This window comes from Dreissena polymorpha, chromosome 5 (assembly GCF_020536995.1).
Source record: "Dreissena polymorpha isolate Duluth1 chromosome 5, UMN_Dpol_1.0, whole genome shotgun sequence".
Lineage (NCBI taxonomy): Eukaryota > Metazoa > Mollusca > Bivalvia > Myida > Dreissenidae > Dreissena > Dreissena polymorpha.
The window spans coordinates 101,687,184-101,710,271 of record NC_068359.1 but is presented as its reverse complement, the minus strand read 5'-3'; the positions used below and the strand labels follow the sequence as shown (position 1 = coordinate 101,710,271).

At 35.2% G+C, this 23,088-nt stretch overlaps 2 protein-coding genes across 2 annotated transcripts in view; one reads left to right on the top strand and one right to left on the bottom strand.

Annotated features, from left to right (window-relative positions):
• Positions 1-11,366, top strand: part of LOC127881367 (protein Wnt-6-like) — a 28,218-nt gene extending 16,852 nt beyond the window's left edge. The window contains exons 5-6 of the mRNA XM_052429153.1: positions 7,341-7,615; positions 8,298-11,366. Coding sequence (XP_052285113.1) covers positions 7,341-7,615; positions 8,298-8,759 — 737 coding nt within the window. The 3' untranslated portion in view covers positions 8,760-11,366. The remainder of the gene's footprint in view (positions 1-7,340; positions 7,616-8,297) is intronic.
• A 2,989-nt stretch (positions 11,367-14,355) lies between these two features.
• LOC127881366 (protein Wnt-1-like) overlaps positions 14,356-23,088 on the bottom strand; it is a 55,138-nt gene continuing 46,405 nt past the window's right edge. The window contains exon 6 of the mRNA XM_052429152.1: positions 14,356-18,238. Coding sequence (XP_052285112.1) covers positions 17,904-18,238 — 335 coding nt within the window. The 3' untranslated portion in view covers positions 14,356-17,903. The remainder of the gene's footprint in view (positions 18,239-23,088) is intronic.

The following is a 23,088-nucleotide window of genomic DNA, read 5'->3' as shown; positions in this document are numbered from 1 at the left end:
TTCAGCATATAAATTCAAAACTTGACTTGCTCTTTAATTACACCATGCTCTTTAATTTCACATGTATATCATACCAAACTTTATATTTCGTTGTTTCTTTTCCTAAGTTAATGATGCTATGTGTACGGACGTGATTTCACAATCCCATGTGCATGAACATATACTTTTTCTCTTTTGATTATTGCTCTTTTTCTCTAATTCAATAAGCTTAGGCATGTTTGTTCGTTAAGTACGGCAATAATTTCATGATGAAACCCGATCGAAAGTGGGTATGGGCACATAGTCGTAAGAGCACTTGAATACGGGAGGTCGCCCATGAACACATGGTAAGGTTAACTAAATCTCCGCGATATGACCTAATATGTGTTTAAAACAGCAAACAATATCCAACAAACGAATGAATTGTCAAACATAGTATGTGCACTGATGTGGCTCTGTAATTTATGTTTGAAAAGTTTATTAAATATGCAAAATGAAAAGCACGCAGAAGAGCGAGTATGACAGTTATAATATGGCTATTATGCTGTTTATATACCGTAGTCGCTACAACGTTTACAAATGGCAGGTTTGAAATAATTCGTTTTCTTTACACTCATGATCGCGTTGAAAGTTAATTATACACATTTTAATTCGCAATTTATTTACTGAATCACGACAAATGTCAAATACAATACAGAAAATGCATAGTTGTTTCATTGATCTATAAACATATAATGGATTGAATATAACTGATTTAAAATTAACGTTTTCAAACTATGATTAAATCTTTTCCCAGAATATGCTGTCCTATTTATAGCTGAGCTTCCTATACCTTAATCAATGATAATCAGCGAGGTATGCCGATTAGAAAAATCGAGCTATCTCAATCGGACTGGCTCGGTCTTTTACATAGGTTGCCATTGTGAAGAATTTTTTCATGATATGTTAACTAAGACGATGCTTCGCAGCATCGTCAAAAAGGGTACCATGTGCCTACTACTAATTTCACAGTCAAATGGTACCTTTTTGCACCCACGGGGCGATATGTAAAACATACGCGGGTACATTCGAAACGACCAGGTTACTTGATTCGCATACACTTCATTTTTGTCAACGCATGTGCTTATCATAAAGGTGCTTGATGCAAAAATTATCAATAATCATAAACATAAATAAAAATAGGGTTTGGTGCAAATAAGTATTTATTTGACAGCAAACAAAAAACAACAAACAAGATTATAATCAATGAAGGAACACCTTAACTTATAATAACATTTACATGCCAACACTTATTTAAAGTAAGAAAAGCTAAAGGTAGAATGATATGGTGGTATTTTCGGTTCTATCCATGCACAAATTGCTGACGACAGTAACTGCTTTTATAAGGCAATTTTAACGTTTAGTTTGAAACGTTTGCAATGTGACTTCGGTTCTTACCTAGTGTCTAGAAATTCCAAGTTTAATTCCATCAAAACCTGTCACAAACATGAGCTTCGAGCTCTGCAAGATACAAGTTGTAACTAAACGTAAGTCGCACATCTAACAACTGTGTTTATAGATGTTAACGATAGTTCTGATATTTTTCGAAAACTCTTAATTTCGTAGGAGACTCATTTTGAAATTTCTTTAGAGAATCATCATTAAAAACAGAGAGAGAATCTCAAAGGGATAAGACTTGTGGATATTTTTTACAGACATCAAAGGAACTAGATACAGTTCCTCTGGTAACTATACGAGCCTGCTTGTTGTTTATTGCATAAACTCTTATACTAATCGGCACATCAAAGAGAATGGATGCTTAGGTTTGAATTAGAGTTTCAACATCAAACGCGCGCCGCTGCGATTACACGGCTATGGCGTATATACACCCAACTGCGTTCGCGTGGAATCCACAGTCTGCAAATTAGTTTTCAGATCACATTAAATTTATTACAGGAGATTCATATTTCGCCCATCTCTTGTATTTATTTACTTAAAACATGCTGTTTTATACAATTTAATGAAAAACATGTATACGTTTGCATGAAATGTATGAATGCATTTATAAAATCAATACATACAATATATGTTAGAAATGAGTTGAGGCAACTTGTCTTTCTTAACCCATTTATGCCTAGCGTCTAGAAAAAAGGCATTGGCAAACAGCGTAGACCCAGATGAGACGCCATATGGTGCGGCGTCTCATCAGGGTCTGCGCTGTTTGCTTAAAGGAATTTCTTTAAGAAATATTCTAACTAAAGAAATAAATATACTACAAATCCCTAATTTTGGAAATAAATTGATCCAATTTAGAAGGATGGGAGAGTCCACTAGGCATAAATGGGTTAAAACACGCTGCTTCATGCACTTTCTCAAGCAACGTTTATATCTTTGCTTCGTATGAATTAAGACCTGTTAGGACAAATACATAGACAATATGTTAGAAATGGTCTGGGACATTGATCATTTTATTCACTTACTTCAAAAAGCTGTCAAAGTAAGATTCGCCATCACTATTACGTCCTGACATATATGTTAATTTATTTCTATATAAGTTAATTAAGTATGCGATCATCGTTTTACACCTAACGTAATTAATATTAATACTGTGAAACGTAATGATTTACGACAGAAGAAAACTTTTTATAAATAGCGCACTGTTATTTAAGATACTTTATTTATGGCGAAGACTTATTGTCTCCAACCAAAAAAACGCACAATACTCGAACACAATTATAAATATATGAACTTAATAATAGTAAACAGTTATTTCAAAAATTAGGGATGTCTAGTATATTTATTTCTCATTCTATATTTAGAATATTTCTTACAGAAATTCCTTTAAGCAAACAGCGCAGACCCTGGTGAGACGCCGATTCATGCGGCGTCTCATCTGGGTATACGCTGTTTGCCAAGGCCCTTTTTCTAGACGCTAGGCATAAATGGGTAAACAGCGGCTATTTGAAAGAATGTAAATTATACGGTTATCAGAAGACACTGGAATTCGGTAATATTCTTATTGCTGTATTTTGGCATTTACGATAATTATGTTCTGATTTTAATGAATTATATCTCAAAAAATAGACTAGCGAATCTATATGATTTCACTTCTTGTAAACGGTTTATATATTATTCTTTCAACAACCGTTGATGAGAATGATAACTCCTTCGTTAAACTAATGTGTAACTATGGACAAGTGTATTATGAGTGTAACTTTGTTAAATTAAAATACCTGAGACCGCCTACGTGCAAACTGTGTAAACTGACAATCAAGCATGTAGTAAAGGCCTTTCTTTGTAGCGTGACACACACGTTCTTTGTTTTTTATGAAAACAAAGTTGTTGTTTATTTGTATTTTAATTTTAGACCGAATCGCCTCTGTGTTTTCAATATCCAATGCCGTTTTGTCCACACTGTGTTCACGACCTGTAACAAAGTTAATCTTCTGCAATGCGACACAAAGGGATAGCTTGGGAATTACCAACGTTGCTTTTTGACGATGTGAACAGCATCGTCCAAGGTTTGATAACCATCCTAAAAAATTTCACAATGGCGGCCTATGTAAAAGACCGAGCCAGTCCGATTGAGATAACTCGATTTTTCAGTTACTTCCCTTTTGCATACGCCACTGCGTAGGAGCATTGATAACATTCTCCTAGCAGAGTTGTCGTTCGTGTTTCAACATTCAACAATGGCCGCCTTAATGAGAGTCTCGATTCAAAACTTTCTTACTGCATACATTGGCTTGTTTCGCTATTTAGAAGCTGTCATTTAGGATATATGAATTATTTATTCACTAAATCTCCGCTTATGACAACAATAGTTGGAATTCGAAGGATATATACTCGATGTGAATGAAGGACTTTCTGGATCGTAACAGCTTGACACGGCAAAACTGGCATACTGATTATTGGTATTTTTAGTTATCAATATAAGTCACATTGTGCTTTATAAATTGTATTCGAGTATTTTGCGACTTATTGAATGACTATGATACCCGATATCAACATTTCATCGGGGATTTGCAGATCACCAAGCTGTCCTGAGATTCAACATTGATTTTAAACTCTTTACTGGTTAGTACTCTTTCTTAGTGTAAGTACTTTTTATCATTTAAAAGTTAAATGAACTGTGTCACAGTAAAAAAGACATTAAGGCGATTGTGGCCAGTTTGGATCTAGATCAGCCAGCAGTTGCTTGAAAGCTGTTTGCTTAAAAGCGTTTTTCTGACAATAACACATAATTTAATTGGATACTGATTTGACTGCGCTTTTCCTCTGACCTGGCTCAAACAACAGAATTGTCATTAATCAAATTATTTATTTCGAACATTAATCAATTGTTTTTCTTGTCCCTCGGGATCAATGACTGCAGCACTTTCCTGTTGCGAATTGAATACTGCTAAAGGCGATGCTAGGGGGCGTGAGAGATGTTGCACCTTCCAGTATCGCTCGATTGTTCATTGTCGGCTCGGGTACTACGTACATGTACCCCGGGTACTCTTAAGTATACTTACATGTATCCCGGGTACGGTAAATATACTAAAATTTACCCGGGAAATTTAACCCTAAATCAGTCGTTGTCGACTTTTTTTTTAAATAATTATATATACACATTTATGTCAATTTTCTGTAGAATGGCCTCTATATTATCAGAACACATACCCAAAAAGCATGTTGATGCAGTGTTTTTTGAAGAGAAGTGTGTTTAAGATAATCGGTTGCGCGTTTTATGACATCGGATTTTGGGCGCGAATACAACTCGGGTACAGTCTAATATGGACCGAGAACATTTACGTTTATTTACCGTACCTGGGTTACATGTAATTATACTTAGAGTACCCAGGGTACATGTAAGTATACTTAAGAGTACCCGGGGTACATGTAAGTAGTACCAGAGCCGACAATGACCAATCAAGCTCCATTATCCCTCATGAACCGACTCAAAAAACCGAATCGTCAATATTTGACTTAATTTTTGGTTTGGTTGCTCTCGAGGGATAAAAAATTTCAGAATCTTCCTAAAAGCTCTACGGGTTTGATACCCAGAAGCGACATTGAAAACAAGCATACTTTGTTATCTAAAAGGTTGCTAAACCTGATATACAATAATAATGTGAATTTTCTCTCACATGATGTTCATCAGTCATACTATATAAAAACTTACAGCAGTAGTAAACAACTGGACAATAAATAATGAACGCATCTTTCATTTGTCTTTGACACTTTGATTTTGACATGGCCTAGATTTAAATATGTGACTGGACTTTACCAGCACTCTTGTAACAGAGCTAAAGTTTAAATATACCATTAAAGATCGCCTAAATCCATATTTGCTATTATAGACGTGTGGAAAGTTTTAAGGGTGTGACAAGTAAGCAAAAATTGGTCATTACCCAGAGGCCACAACTGATCTATGACTGTATTTAAACAAGAAAAATCAGTGCCTGATTAAGATTTCCCTAGATAGTTCAATAAAAACTAATTTCATAAGCCTGGTAACAGTTTAACGGTAATGCTACCAATGTGTCACACCAGGGCCTTGAATTTGAAATCTAGGACATGCATGGTCATTTTTTCATGAAATCAGGACACAAAATTGTATTTTAAGTCCTTAATTGACCTGGCTATAGTTCTCAGATTATTATAAGCTCAATCAGTATATTTATATCATTATTTATGCTTTGTGTATTGTAAACATATACACAATCATGCAGTTACATGATAGCAATAAATAATATCAAAGCTACCCATACTATAAAGGTCATGTACAAAGCCTATGGTCAAAATGTGAACACATTGAGTGTAATCGCCCTCTCGTGCCAGCAAAAACAACACGTTGACAGGTTGTCATTTTTGACAGTTCTACTTTCACTTTCATTTTGTGATATCAAACTATTAACAATTATGTGGCTGAGAAAAATATCGCCATTGCTTTTTATGCTCCCGGTAGGGTGGCCTATATCAGTTGAACTGTCAGTCAATCAGTAAGTGTGTCAGTCTGTCCGTCCGTCCGAAAACTTTAATGGCCAAAACTTTTTTAATATTGAACATAGCAACTTGATATTTGGCATACATGTGCATCTCATGGAGCTACACATTTTCAGTTGTGAAAGGTGAAGGTGAAGGTCATCCTTCAAGGTCAAATGTCAAATATAAAGCGTCTGTCTGTCTGTCGAAAACTTTAACATTGGCCATAACTTTTTCAATATTGGCGTGCATGCGTATCTCATAGAGCTGCACATATTGATTGGTGAAAGGTCAAGGTCATCCTTCAAGGTCAAGGTCAAAGGTCAAATTTTGCAATATTGAAGATAGCAACTCCCTATTCGGCATGCATGTGTATGTCATGGAGCTGCACATTTTGAGTGGTGAAAGGTCAAGGTAATCCTTCAAGGTCAAAAGTAAAATACATGGTTCAAAGCTGCGCAGCAGGGGGCATTGTGTTTCACAAACACAGCTCTTGTTTAATATATTTTCTGCACATTTTTTCAAAAAAAATTACATCAATACACGATTTTCTTCGTGAATTCAATCATTCCTGACAGACTTGTGTACATATTTCGCTTACATTTTGACGCGCGTAGGTAGGACCGCATTACCGCTTCCGAAATGTGTATTCATACTATTGCCTTCGAGAAACTTATCTGATGTTTGACGGAAAGGGCCGAAAATGTGCGAGTGTGGGTCAAGTTCCCCACAGGTACTACTTTCCCGTTCCCTCAATTTTTTTTCCGTACCTAAAATTTTTCGTTCCCAACTTTTTTTCGTACCCAATTTTTTTTCGTACCCAATTTTTTTTTCATCCCCAATGTTTTTGTTCATACCCAATTTTTTTTGGTCCCAATTTTTTTGTTCCCAAATATGTTTTCATACCCAAATTTGTTTTCATACCCAAATTTTTTTTGCACAATTTTTGTACCAAATTTTTTTTTGTACCAACATACACAATTGTGGTGATTGTGGTGATGTAGATAAACTTAACTTGATGCTTTTATATCCATCCTCTCAAAAGCATCGTCACACCAGTACTGTCAGTACTTTGATTTATTATAGCTACACGAATAACCGCCTTTCTGTACTCCACACCATCGTGAGTTGCGTAAACGATCACCAAAGCCTTGTTCTGCAATATGACCCACGTGACAACGCCATTACGAACCCACAGTGTCGTGTCGCTAGTTGACAAATATGAGAAAGACTAAACGCAACCCATTTGTTTAATATGTATTTAGTTATACGCGACATCGCCATAGTCCACGCAATATCCTGTTTCCGTTGTCCACTGAACGCGCGACAGTGCGTGCAACAAAGCCTCATTTCGCTACGTGTCACACCTGATACATACCTTGCGTAAACCATTTCAACTTGTTTCGTTTTAGACACACGCGAAACCGCCTTCGTCTATGCTGTATCCGCAGCCGGCGTCGTGTACACTGTGACCAAGGCATGTAGCAAAGGCTCGCTCCTTCAGTGCACATGTGACAACAGCATACGGGACATCACATCCGACGGCGCATGGGAGTGGGGTGGTTGCCATGACGACGTGGACTTCGGTTACAAGAAGTCCAAGGATTTCATGGACGATCGGCGCAAAAAGAAACGAGGGGATTTAACTACTAAAATTCGTTTGCATAACAACGAAGCAGGAAGACTGGTATGAAGTAGATCATGTTTAGTATATCGCGCTTACCCATGCCTCGTATATAATTAGCTTTGCTAAATTGAGTCGTGTTTTGAGAAAACTGGGCATAATGCTTGTGCGTAAATTGTCATCCCAGATTAGCCTGTGCAGTCCGCACAGGTTAATCAGGGACGACAATTTCCGCTTTTACTAGTATGCCATTTTTCGTTGAAATGAAGTCTCTTCTTAGCAAAAAAGCAATTTAGGCGGAAAGTGTCATCCCTGATTAACCTGTGTGGACTGCACAGGCTAGTCTGGGATGACAGTTTACGCACATGCATTTTGTCCAGTTTTCTCAGAACACGACACACGTGCTCATAGCATGACGCATGGTTCCGTAGAGGTTTCAAAAGTATGGGTCTTTGCGTCAACTGAACCATGTATTCAGTAAGATACGCCAAGCACGAATCGGCGCTCTATTGTTATTAGCGTGCAATAATGGTCATGCGTTTCGTTGTCTGTATGAGGCAATATTACTTAAGGCATACAGACACTCTTTTGCTCTTTTTTCTGATACACTTTGAAATAAAGAATATTAAAACATGTAATGTATAAAGAGATGCATAGATCGAAGTTTCCTTTCTGTTGATTGAACCTACTAATACTCATGGTTGATAAAGCATCATGTTAAGATTATCTGTACATTTAACCACAGGCGATAAAAGAGCACATGACTAAAGACTGCAAATGCCACGGTCTTTCCGGTACATGCGCATTGCGGACGTGTTGGCGACGCATGCCCGTGTTCCGAGAGGTGGGTACAAGATTGAAGGACAAATTCGACGGGGCATCAAAAGTGACGATTTCAAATGACGGCCATAAACTGGTGACAGAGGACAACTCAATAAAGCCGCCGTCGAGTGAGGACCTCCTATATGCCGAGGAGTCTCCGAACTTCTGTAAACCACGGAAGAAATTCGGCTCGCTGGGAACGCAAGGTAGACTATGCAATCCGGACTCCCCTGGCAACGATGGCTGCAGTTTATTGTGCTGCAACAGGGGATATAAGCAGACCAAAGTTACAATCCAGGAGAACTGCAAGTGTCAGTTTATTTGGTGTTGTCAAGTGATCTGTAAAACATGCACTTCTATACAGACAATATACAGATGTTTGTGAGTGTGTGTTAACGTTGGTGCGTACTTCTTGCGGGAAGGTGAAATGCGACTTCTGAACATCGATTTTAAAGTGTTACGGGGAAACAGTTTTTAACTTTTAATTTAGAGAAGTTTGCATCAATATGCGGTCATTTGTCCGTAATTTGTATCAGTTCTACAAGATTTGTTAATGAAAAACACTTCTTATTTCATGTGTGTGAACCTTTTTAAGTTTCACTGTTGAAATATAATTGTTGAACATTTTATTAGGATGTATAATTGGGCTGAGCTCTGTGATAAGGGAGTTTAATGCATGTGCGTTAAGTGTTGTCCTATAATAGCCTGTGCAGTCCGCACAGGCGAATCAGGGACTACACTCTCCGCTTTTATGATATTTTTCGTTGAAAAAGATAGTATCAGTTCAGCAAAAAATCCAGTTTAGTGTCGTGCACAGGCTACTCTGGGACGACACTTTACGCACATGCATCAAACCCCCTTTTACAGAGAACGGAACATAGTTAATTAGTTGGAAGAAAAGAGACTTGTAATTATCGGAAGATAATAAACGCTAAGTTGTCGTCGCGAACGGCAAGGACATAAAGTGTGGAGCATAATGCGCAAAGTTTCTCCAAAGTCTTCCAAATATGTGATGTCCATTAAGACTTTTACACACATGGGTCAGTGCTGCTTCAGTGTTGGTGGAGTGTTGTTGCATTGTAAGCTTGTTAGGCTTAAGAGCACATGCTCAGACACATGGAGCAACTGTGAACTTGTACAAACCTCACGGTTTCTGTCGCAAAATTTGCATTATCGATTGAAAAAAAACAACACACAGCAATGCGTAGTAGTTGGTATTCGATTTCAAAACATAGTTCAACTTACATGGTTTTCCATTTAAACATTGGTATTTGTTTCCGTTGTAGTGGGTCTGGCAAAATTGCAAAAGATACTTCCTAACAATCCATGCTTTTTTAATTCAACTGACAAGTATTTGTTCATGTTGATCACCACAGAACTGTGTAGATCTTAACATGTCGGGTGTGATTTATATCAATTTAGAATGTCGACTTTAAGGATAATCTTCTGTACTGATCTGTTTGATCTTTTGCCTTATTTAAGTATTTTTTAGACTGAGTATTTTATTGAGTGTTCTTATTATATCAAACACGTACGTGTACAATATCACCGAAAAATTAGGCAAACTGCAAAGATTGATTTAAATAAAGATGCCAAGTATTTCGGTAGTCTAACCTTTTGCATAATTTTCTAGTTATTTTGATTTGACGCTTTTCATTATTTAGTATTCAAATTGCATCCAAGAAATGACCAAAATATAGCATGTATTTGGCTTGTTATTCGTCCTTGTTTGTAAAGGTTTACGAACATAATTCTACATTTATAATCACCAATAGTTTTCAGTAACATTTATGTAACAATACAGCCAAGTTTCAAATACGCAGGTTTTTATATGTAAAAGTAACGTGTTTCTTTAAATTAACAATAATGTTCACACAAATGTTATAGTTTTAATAACATTTAATGAATCCGTGAAAGATACAATATTGTTTATTCTCCAATTAATTGTATATTTACCCTTTTTATGCTACGTCCATAATTTTAAGTTAGGTGAAGTTTTCGTTGTGTGTTTGGGGATGTACATATTACATTTTGTACATTTTTTGTTTCTATTATTAAAGGGATCTTTTCACGGTTTGGTAAATTTACAAAATGGAAAAAAGTTGTTTCAGATTCGCAAATTTTCGGATTAGTTATGATATTTGTGAGGAAACAGTATTACTGAACATTTGCCATGGTCTAATATAGCCATTATATGCATCTTTTGACGATTTAAAAACCTAAAAATCATAAAGCGTTGCAACGCGAAACGATTGAATAATTTGGAGAGTTCTGTTGTTGTCGTTTAAATTTGTGAAACTACGAAGATTGCTTATATAACGTATAAAATACGCAATTTATGTATGCTTGGCAGGAGAGCTCAGTTGGCTAATGCGTTTTTACTTCAGAGTTCCGGGGGTCACTGGTTCGAGTCCTGCTGCGGGCTCCTTTTTTTCCTTTTTTAAATTTTATTTTTGATTTTTTACTGGAGCTTTTGAAATTTAATGTTAACATTTATTAATATAAAGCATTTAATGACAAATTTCCAAACATGCCAAAATCTGTGAAAAGGCCCCTTTAATACCATACATCTTCGGAGGCCCCTTTAAAGCACATTTTGACACTTATTATCATGTCAGTAAATAACGTATACTTTAAATAAAAGATGGCATAACAATCATTATATCGTAATTACGTCAGAGTTAGTTTCGAGCAACAACACGAGGATTATGTAATTGTTATTAAAATGTCGTGCAACCCAAATAAGTATAATTTTATGAATGGGTATACTTTTGTACATAAAATGAATTTAAGTGTTCATTATGTTTCAAACTTCTAAAATATATTGCAAGTGTATCAACGCAGTGACGGTTGTTATATATCATCAAGCTCACTATCATATGAGAAGCGGTTAACTAAAAGTTGCTTAATAGTTTGGCATTTTTGCATTGTTAAAATTACGAGTGTCGCAAAATAACAATATTTGCATACAATAAAATCGATATGATCGTTATATGATCTTAGTAGTTTATTTCATTTACATCATGTACTCGTTTTGTTAATGAGACGGATATAGGTATGACAAAACATATAACATTTCATCATTCATCAAATAAATATTGTTTTGCCGCAAAACCTCACTATGCTTCGGCGTTCAAATACTGTGCATATATAGGAAAGACATAAACACAAGTACTAGTATATAGCTTTGCAGCATCAGCATGGATTTATTTTAAAGATATGATAAGAGTTTTGTATGCCAATAGATCAATTGCAAGGCAGTCTGGAACAGAACAAAGGACTTCACAGAGCGTGACACATTCAACACACGCACGCACATGTGACAGAATTGGTGTCACCGAATTGGAAAGTCACTGCAAAGCATTTGGGGATTAAATCGATTTTATGGAGCCCCAAACCTTACACACGACCAGAAGTTATTAACTTAAACTTAAATGGTATTATAATATTACGGTAAGCTCTTTACTTTAAGGTCCAAATGGTGAGGTAAGTTCGATTCCTACTCGGTAGCGTTCAAAAGATCTTCAGCAAAGACTCCAAGTGTTGGTTCTGCACAATAAAGTATCACAACACGTTGTTAGATGGCTTGCATTGTTTCACACGCCCCAGGAAAACCAAACTAGGTATACACTGTGTTAAGTGTCTTAGTAACTGACTCACATGATCAGCGTACATTTACGTTTAGTTGTAGATGAGAATTGTTAAGCAACTACAAAAGGATGGGAGGTAAATCTCGCACTTTAGCGTGAAAATTTTATTGCAAACGAAGGTATACTGCTACAGTGTTCTCAACAAGCAGTTAAATATTTTAACTAAGTTAATCCATTGCAACAAAGTAACTTAAACACACCAGTCCTAGTGTATACTTTTCATTTGCTATACAATGAACAAAAATGAACGTGGAGTAATTTACAAAAGGAGTACTGTCAACGTTGCATGCTGCCAACGTTCTAAAGCTTCAACGGCCAGTGCCGCAGAAATGACATTTTTATCATAGTCTTGACATTAACATTGCATATTCAGACACCAATTATTTTTCAAGAATACACGATGAGAAATTGATCAAGTAAATAAACCGCTTCTTGAAAACCACACTTTTTTCTGACATGAGTAATGGTCCTTGAAATAAAACATCAAACGTCATGTTTGCGATGAGTATCATTGCTTTCTGTTCAATTTAACCCTTTGCATGCTGGGAAATTTGTCGTCTGCTAAAATGTCGTCTGCTGAATTTCTATAATGAGCATTTTATTTGATTTTTTTTCCAAATAATACTGTCAGAATAGCAAACAGTTTGGATCCTGATGAGACGCCACGTTTTGTGGCGTCTCATCTGGATCCAAACTGTTTGCAAAGGCCTTCAAAACTCGGTTCCAGCGCTGAAAGGGTAAAAACAAAGACACGTGCGTGGCATGAGAACTGGTAATTCGAAGAATGGCTTAAACTTACTTCGCGGCCCGCCAGTTGACTACCCAGGCAAAACATGAATCAATTTAAGATAAAAACTCATGTTTCAATTTTGGTAAAGACGAATAATCTGATCTTGATTAGGTGAAGTAGTGGCACTAGTTTACAATCTGTCATAATCCAGAGTCATCATAAGCTGTCGCATGTAGGTACTAAATGATACACGCACCAACATGGTACTTGTATATTAGCGAGTGTAATTACCTATTTCAAGTGTGCTCGATAGGTCAGGAATTCATTTTCTACTCAGTTTCATAACAATTCAAAAACGACAATTCGTGACTATAAGATTTATTTTGCATATATATAAATACATGGAAGACAATCATAAAGATAAATCCATGTTTAAAGCATAGGTATCACAATTTAAATGTATTAAACCGTAATTGAAAATAGATACCATTTCATTTGTTGGTGTAAATCGGACAGTTTACATTAATTTGTGAACAATTCTTAATATATTCTCAACATCTTTGCCTTTAAATGTACATCTAATACTTGAACACATAATATATAGACACTTACGTTCTTTAAATATCGCAGGATGTGTTGTATTCAACTACATAAAGGTTGTGTCGCATCGTCATTTTAGTATTGTTTCTGACGAGTATGTTTGTATTCGTTTACGTATGCATATTTGTACTCAGAAATGCTATCATACATTTGATTATGAATTTGCTTTAAATGACTTTGATTTTGTGAAGGTCATTGGTACACTTTTAAATTAATCACAAGATCAAACCAACAAATATAGCATGCATTGCCATGAAGGCAGACTAAAATCAAATTAATTGATTGTTTAACGTGATTTATAGTGGGTTTTAATAAAAGTCTGTCAATTGTTTTTGTTACTAACAATTTGAGGTATGAAACACAAAATTTGCAGAAAAAAAGTAAACATATATTTTTTTTTATTTAATTTCGACTATTGTATTTATAAAATGCACTGCTTGATACAAGTACCACGACACAACAAGCAAAAACCTATTAGAATTTGAATTGCATGCAAAATTCGAACGCCGATGTTTATAGTAAACTTATGATTGTTTCATTTTTTTTTGTATCAAATAATAAATCAAAATATGGCAAATATTTGTAACTCATGTAATTCATACATCCTTTAAATAAGTCATGCTTTATAGATATTATTCATCAAACACGATGTGTTAAATCACAATTTGAATATTGTTTTTTTTTGCTAGCAATTCTTTGACTTTATTATTCGAATAAAGAGTATTTTATAAACAAAAAACACGTTTATTACATATGGCATTACAATTGAATAGCATGTCAGTTAAGGTTAACCCATTTATGCCTAGTGGACTCTCCCATCCTTCTAAATTTGATCAATGTATTTCCAAATTTAGGGATGTCTAGTATATTAATTTCTATATTTATAATACTTCTTAAAGAAATTCCTTTAAGCAAACAGCGTAGACCCAGATGAGACGCCGCATCATTATGCGGCGTCTCATCTGGGTCTACGCTGTTTGCCATGGCTTTTTTCTAGACGCTAGGCATAAATGGGTTAATTATGATTACCGGTGTAATATCAGACACAATTTGAAGAATATTCATGAAAAAAAAATCAAATAAGAAAGACAGGACATGTTGTGAAGTATTTCAGCCATGTTGTCATAGTACCACAGGGACGTTAAATGTGTCATATATGTTAACCCATTTATTCATATTGGACTCTCCCATCCTTCTAAATTGGATCAATTTATTTCCAAAATTAGGGATGTCTAGTATATTTATTTCTATATTAAAAATATTCCTTACAGAAATTCCTTAAAGCAAACAGCGCAGACCCTGATGAGACGCCGCATCATGCGGCGTCTTTTCTGGGACTACGCTGTTTGCCAAGGCCTTTTTTCAGGACGCTAGGCATAAAAGGGTTAATATTGACATAGACACAGCGTCCAGGGAGGATACAAAACCTCGACATGAAGACCAAATGTCATGTAGAATATTTGTATATTTAATCAAGAGCGTTTTTACATCGAAGTCAAAATGTTAATGTTTGAGACTAAATATACACATACATATAACTTAACCCAACTTTTAGTAAAGGAATCATGCATTCAAGGTGACATAATTATGGCATCCCAAAAAATGTCATTGATTAAGACAGATACAAAAGTATGCTTGCCTATGGCGTTGTTTAATTTAATTTGGCGATACGCAATAAAAACAAGGTTTAGTTATTTCGACTTTCAAAGATATATACAAATTCTCACGTAAACACCGAAAGCTATATACAGATATTATCATTAAATATACCTTTCTACGTTTACTTTACGCGTTTATATGTGTGATGACCAACAGTACATATTTCAAAATTTATTTCATGTTGTATAATAGAAATAGAAACACTTTTGTGGAGAAAGCATTATAAGATATAATCTCATATGTCAGTTTTGTAAATTTTAGACAGTATTTAAGTAACTTACTTTGGAAACCGTTTCGGAAATTTGCAACAATTTATATTAACTACCATGGCATTTTACAAAGTGAGTTTTTTGGAAAATAAAAAATGCAGCATATTTATTTACAAAAAATGAGGTGGGAAAACAATGGACATAACAAGAACAAAAACATAAACTTGTTTAAACACAATAAATAATGATATAACTATTTACAGAAACATTATTTAAAAAAAAAATACTTAATCGACATAACAAGTTCTCAAATTAGCTAAATCGTGTTCAGGTAACTCAATACCGTTGTTGAGTGGATCAAAAATATGTGTTATGCATGTGCGTTAAGTGTCGTCCCAGTTAAATGGTGCAATCACCATAGGACAAACAGGGACGAAAATTCACGTTTGTGTTGTTTTGTTCGTTTAGCATAGACGCTATGCATAAATGGGTTAATAATCATATGTCAATTTATTTGGGATGATCCGGGATAATTCTCTCAATACTTTCAACAGTTATTAAACCGAGAGCCGCTTATTTTAGATGTTGATACAACTTATATTCACGCCTTTTGGTATGAATCTTTCTGGAATTAAATCGGCATGTACATAATACATAAAGTTAAAAGTTTAAAGTTTATGTTTAGCTATGTATTATTATTTGTATAACTACATTTCAAAATTAACGCCCTGTATATTAACTGGCATTAAAAGTTTGCCCAAATCATGACTTGTATGAAAACGAAGTATTTACATGAAACCACTGCGTTTCACATATAATATTGTATAAAATATTAAATATGGCACCTAAACGCAAAGTATACTGGCACTTGAATAAATGCATAGTAATCGCAGTAAGTAATAAAGTATAAACAAAGGCCACATTAAGAACACGTCACAAGTTCGATCTAGTTACTAAACGTTTATTTAATCAGGAAACTGCATTTTGCTATGCATCCTTGACTTTTAACGTTTCTTGGAAACAACCATCTTTTATTCCTGGTTTTAGCATAACCATCGTCAAACCAGGACGCACGTTCAATTAGTAGTTCAGGGCATTACAATGCACACACGCTCCCTCATCCCAAAGATCGTATTCTGTTTTATAGTTGCTCCCTCTTTAACACTCAATTATCATACTGCGTCTTTCACTTCTGTATTAACCTCAATACAGTCCAAGTTTAACGTAACTTGCATACATTATTATGTACAAAAGATAAGTCCAAATATCAACTCCTTATCGCAGCGAAATCTTTTCAATGCCGCTTCAAAGTTCAAAAGGCATAATGTCTTCAGAAAGCCACTATAATGTTAAACTAATCAAGAACAAAAACATATTGCAGTATATAAATTCAGGTTGTGTGTCCGTCTAGAAAACAAAACGGTTTATTCGAAATAATACATATATATATATATATGCACATGAACACAAGTTTATTTCTTCTACGAATCCGCGATGTAGTTTACAAATCGCAACTTCGTGTCAAATTGTTTGCTCTTATAGTTGAATATATAAATGTACGAAGCAAACAAACATCTGCAAGTAAATTACACACGACTCATAGTTTGTATTTAATTAAAGTCATATTGTCAAAAGGACGTCATAACAAATCCCATTGGATAAGAAATGTCTTCTTCGCTTTTTACTGACGTGCTTATCACTGAGACATGTGTACGCTTTTGAAACACGTGCTAATGTAAAAATAATTGAGGGGCCTTTTCACAGTTTTTGGCATGTTTTGAAATAAGTCATTAAATGCTTTATATTGATAAATGTAAACATTGGATCTGAAAAGCTCCAGTAAAAAATCAAGAATAAAATTTAAAATAGGAAAAAAAGTAGCCGCAGCTGGACTCGAACCAATGACCCCCGGAGTCCTAGAGTAACCTGGAGTAAATACGCATTAGCCCGCTCAGCTATTCTGCCAAACATACTTGGTTGAAGTATTTTATGCATAATATGAGCAATCTTCGTAGTTTCACAAAATTAAACGACAACAACAGAACTCTCCAAATTATTCAATCGTTTCGCATTGCAACGCTTTATAATTTTTAGGGTTTTAAATCGTCAACAGATGCATATATTGGTTATATTAGACCATGGTAAATGTTTAGTAATACTGTTTCCTCACAAATATCATAACTAAAACGAAAATTTGCGAATCTGAAACAACTTTATTCAATTTTGTAAAAATTTACCAAACCGTGAAAAGATCCCTTGAAAGGTCTATTTTGCCTATTGCGTTAATCTTAGAACGAGTTTGTATCTAGTCTTGTGTTGATTTGCTAAATGGCTTAAATATCCTTCAATTCCAACGGAGTTCATGTGCATGCGCACTTGATTAATGACACGACAACATTAATCGCATTGTTTTTAAAAGCACATTTTGCGTTCACTTGTCAGGGATTGTTTTATTCCAACCTGAAAAATCTTCAAAGAACACAATCAAGTCCATGTATATTTTCCATGCGTTTACATGCATGTGAGAACAATTTACATAATGTTCTTTTTTGAAGTCAAATGTTTTAATTCAAGAAAGATTTTTCACACACGTGTTCCGTATTTTTGTCCGTGTACATTGTTACCTCCCCTTGCTGGTTTAAGTACTAAACAATATTCACGCACGCGAAGCTTATACAAGTTTACAAACACGTGTTCCGTATTTTTGTCCGTGTACACACTTTGCATTTGACCTCGCAGCACCAGTGAAATGTGCAGCTGCACCGCTCGCGGACTGTGTAAGGCTCGGACTTGTAACCTCTGCCACAGCAAAGGAGGTCACAGCCGTCGATGCCGATGGACGTCGAGTTACACTCGCGCTCGGAAGTTCCGGGAAAGCCAATCGTGTCGTCGGGCTCGCAGAAGTTGGGCGACTCCTCGAAATATACCAGATCTCTCTTGTCTGGCTTCTTATGATTGGGATCGACGGGTTCCAATTTCGGCTTCTTTGTGTTTCTACGGCCGCCGTTGTTGTTATCTGCAAATGGGGCACAACTATTTGTTATTGCTTTGTACGATATTTTATTTTGAACAATTCTTATCCAGCTTATTGACAATGCATATCATTTCGGTCAAAATATATGGGCCGTGCTCTGTGAAAAGAGGGCAGTCCGCACAGGCTTATCAGGGACGACACTATCCGCTTTTGTGGTATTTTTCGTTTACAGAAAGTCTCTTCTTTGAAAAAAAAATCAATTTAGGCGGAAAGTGTCGTCCCTGATAAGCTTGTGCGGACTGCACAGGCTAATGTAAAACGAGACTTTACGCACATTCATTAAACCCCCTTTTCTCAGAGAACGACCCATATATACATACGAGTATGGTTTTACAAGGCGCATGTCTACAGAAATGTAAGTTGATGAGAGTTAAAACAATTCGTGTACGTTTATAAATTTTCAAAAAGTTATGTTGTTGATTAAAGAAGGAAACAATTAATGTAAATGTTAATTTTTGTAAATGTGTATCTACTTTTTGTTGTCATAAGAAATAATAAAAAAGGAATTATTTCAAGACAGAATAATGTCTCATTGACGACGCTGATGGAAGTCTCGTTAGTAGTTTGCTAGGTATGATACGTTAAATTGTAAATAGAAAGAACATGCTTCTTTGTTAAAACATATCTTTGTCTCTTATTTCATTAAATACTTATTTTGGAATATGTTTAATTGCATTGTAATAACAGCTTAATCAGTAGAGCATGACGCGTGTTTCATTTGCGACACAAGATACGTAACTCAAATGAAACCTAAACAATATATTGGAACTTTAAGTTCCTAAACGTCGCAAATATAACTGTCAAAATGACATAACTGAACATTAATCGAAAATGTTTGCAATGACTTAACCCATTTATGCATAGCGTCTACAAAAAAGGCCTTGGCAAACAGCGTAGACCCTGATGAGACGCCGCATGATGCGGCGTCTCATCAGGGTCTACGCTCTTTGCTTATAGGAATTTCTGAAAGAAATATTCTAAATATAGAAATAAATATACTAAACATCCCTTATTTAGGAAATAGATTGATCCAATTTAGAAGGATGGGAGAGTCCACTAGGTATAAATGGGTTAACTAAGCAACGTAATAAACTTGAGCGAATTGGATTTGTTTTTTAAGTACTTGAATATAACACGAACACTAAATATTGAAGAAAGATTACTATAAGCACAGCGTTTGGGTTTATAAGACAATACATTTCCATAAAAGTACGTTGACAGCCCATGAAAAATCTTAATTGACATGCACACTTACTCATGCGATGAAGGAAATTGAGTCGAAAGTGCCCATACTATTATATAAACCCCATCAACAATACATAGTGACCATGCTCTGTAAAAAGTGGTTTAATGCATGTGCGTAAAGTGTTGTCCCAGATAACCCTGTGCAGTCTACAAAGGCTAACAATCAGGGACGACACTTTCCGCATAAACTGGATTTTTACAAGAAGAGACCTTTTTAAACGAAAAGCGGAAAAGGGCGTCCCTGAGTTGCCTATGCACATGCATTAAACCCCCTTTTCATACAGCACGGCTCACATAAATACTAGCGAACAACTACATCTAAAAGCTGATGATAAGCACTGTATATTTTCTAGACTTTTAAGAGATACACTGTAATTTAAAGTACATTATTTGATCACAGATTATAATGTTATGACCTTGATTCTAATTTTGTTTTACATTTGCTTACATTTGATAGATAATCTCAAACGCGGACCGTGATTAAGTTTTTGTTTTGCATGTCTTCACGTACTGCCGAAACACCTCTCAACAAACAGTTGTACAGTTGTAATTTAAGATATAAAAATTAATTTTTAATCACACTGGTCATTAAAGTGCAACATATATATTATTTGAATATACTTATATGCCAATCTAAATTCAAAATTTATTTACAAACAAATTAATTATTGAAAAATGCGCTGTCAAAATTATGTCAACACAAGATATTTCTTACAGCATCAACACATTTTCTACTATCGAGATTATGAAAAGAACAAACAACAACATAAGAGACGTAGTTACTCTAACGAGTGGAAATAAAAGGTGAACATTTATCTTTTAAATGATACCGGATTGTGTCAATAAGCAATTATTTCGCGTTCAAGATATAAACTCAATGATAGTCAAAACATGAAAGACTATTATAGAAATTAGACACTATTGATCGACACTAGTTGACCGACCCAAATATACATATGAACTGGAACAAGAAGTATCCTATTTACGGAATATATTGGCATCATGTACATAATACACACATGTAAAAGCCAGACAGACGTATCACCAAATGTGCACATACGCGGATAAGGTATTCTTGTTGTAAATGGATTCATTAACTTTAATAAGTTATACGATTTATTTACATGTGCTGTTTTCAATACAATTTTTTAGAGGAATTCAAACGTAGGTTTTTGTCTCGTATGACTTTAAAAAAAGCATGAGCACTTTTCTTTCACATATAAGTCATGCAATCCGTTGTTTAAAAATATTTATATAACATAATTTATATGATGACAGTTAGGTTTGAAAATGGCCACAATGAAAAAAAACCATAAGAATATCCTTAAAAACACTCCTAATTATTCGTAGAAATACATACACACATTATAACAAGGAAGCAAGACAGCGCATTGTGAACAAATAAAAGCACTAACGAAGTTAACACATTTATGCCTAGCGTCTAGAAAAAAGGCCTTGGCAAACAGCGTAGACCCAGATGAGACGCCGCATGATGCGGCGTCTCATCTGGGTCTGCGCTGTTTGCTGAAAGGAATTTCTGTAAGAAATATTCTAAATATAGAAATAAGTATACTAGAGATCCCTAATTTTGGAAATAAAGTGATCCATTTTAGAAGGATGGGAGAGTCCACTAGGCATAAATGGGTTAAAGTAACAAATACAAACATTGAAATAAGCTCAATAAGGGCTATGAATATAACCACGTACTCAGCATGATTTTTTAGATGTTAATTAATGAAGTAATCACAAGAAATTCAGCGCTTTATATCGAACAAAGTTGTAAATAAGCAAAAAAAGACTGGTAAAAATGTAAAAACAATGTGCAGGAAGATCTAGATATATTACCATCCGTGTTTAATATATAATGTAAAGGACTAATTAAAAACAATTAATTAGTACATGTCATACAAGAAAAAACATGAGTTTATTTCGCAATGTCTGTTTTATCGCATTTGACTTTATTTATGATTTTGTATAAGCAGTTACTAACGCAGGAACTAGCAATGCGTCCGTGGTCATATTGGTCTTTCAATAGCGAGCGTTCGTGGCAATATAAGTATTTCAAAAGCAAGCGACCGTGGCCATATTGGTCTTTCAATAGCAAGCGCGTCCGTGGCCATATTGGTCTTTCAATAGCAAGCGTCCGTGGCCATAGTGTTCTTTCAATAGCAAGCTTCCGTGGCCATATTGGTCTTTCAAAAGCAAGCTTCCTTGGCCATATTGGTCCTTAAATAGCGAGCAATGGCCATATTGGTCCTTAAATAGCAAGCGTCCGTGGCAATATTGGTCTTTCAATAGAAAGCGTCTGTAACCATATTGGTATTTCAATAACAAGCGTCCGTGACCATATTGGTCCTTAGAAAGCAAGCGTCAGTGACCATGGTCTTTCAATAGCAATTTACGCCCATGGTATATCGTAGTAAACATTTTTTTAAGTTAAAAACGTTTCAACTGTTAACAAAAAAAACATTACAACTTATTTAAAAGTCGTTTGTGTAACACGTGTTTAAATGCAAATGTAAATGTACCAAGATTTTAGCCCTGTTGTGTAGTAAGCGTTTTAACCTATACTCTAGTTTACTAGCACCATCCGACCCAGATACTACTATCACTTAACATACAAACAAAGCAGTCAGCAAACAAAAAGCAATTTCACGACTTCATGTCACAAAGCCAACATATATTGTGCTTGCACCGAAATGTATGTGGTGGAAGACCAGAGACGAAAAGCATATCTCTACTATTTGCGAAGCACTAAGCAAACTAAAAGCAATTACAACTAAATGAGGTAAACACGCTTTCATTCCGAACACATATATTTCAAAATCTTACAAAAAGTTTCCTTCTTTTTACAAAGGACCAACTCAGAATGCTGAACATATTGAACGGTCTACAGATCAGAGTCAGTTAAATGACACATTATGCCTACTAAAGGTTTTTGTTTTAGGACGATAAGATAACATTTAATTTTTAAGGACGATATCTTCGCATTAGACTGAGTCTAAATGATACATTAAGATACTTTACCATTCTAATGACGAAAGCCTATATCAGATTCCGGTTTTAAAGACGACAACTTAAGGCAACATTTCAGTTTCGAGGATGATAACAACTTCAGGCTGGATAACAATTTCAAGGACAATAGCTTCGGACAAGCTTTCTGTTTCAAATGACAATAGCTTCAGGTATGCATACAGTTTCAATGACAATAGCTTAAGGCGATATAACTGTTTCAAATACCTATATCTTCAGACGAGATTACTGTTTCAATTACAAAAGCTTCAGGTATGAATACCGTTTCAATGACAATAGCTTTAGGCGAGATAACTGTTTCAAATACCTATATCTTCAGTCGAGATTACTGTTTCAATGACAATAGCTTCAGGTATGCAGTTTCAATGACAATAGCTTAAGGCGATATAACTGTTTCAAATACCTATATCATCAGACGAGATTACTGTTTCAATCACAATAGCTTCAGGTATGCATACAGTTTCAATGACAATAGCTGTAGGGAGATAACTGTTTCAAATACCTATACCTTCAGTCGAGATAACTGTTTTAATTACAATAGCTTCAGGTATGCA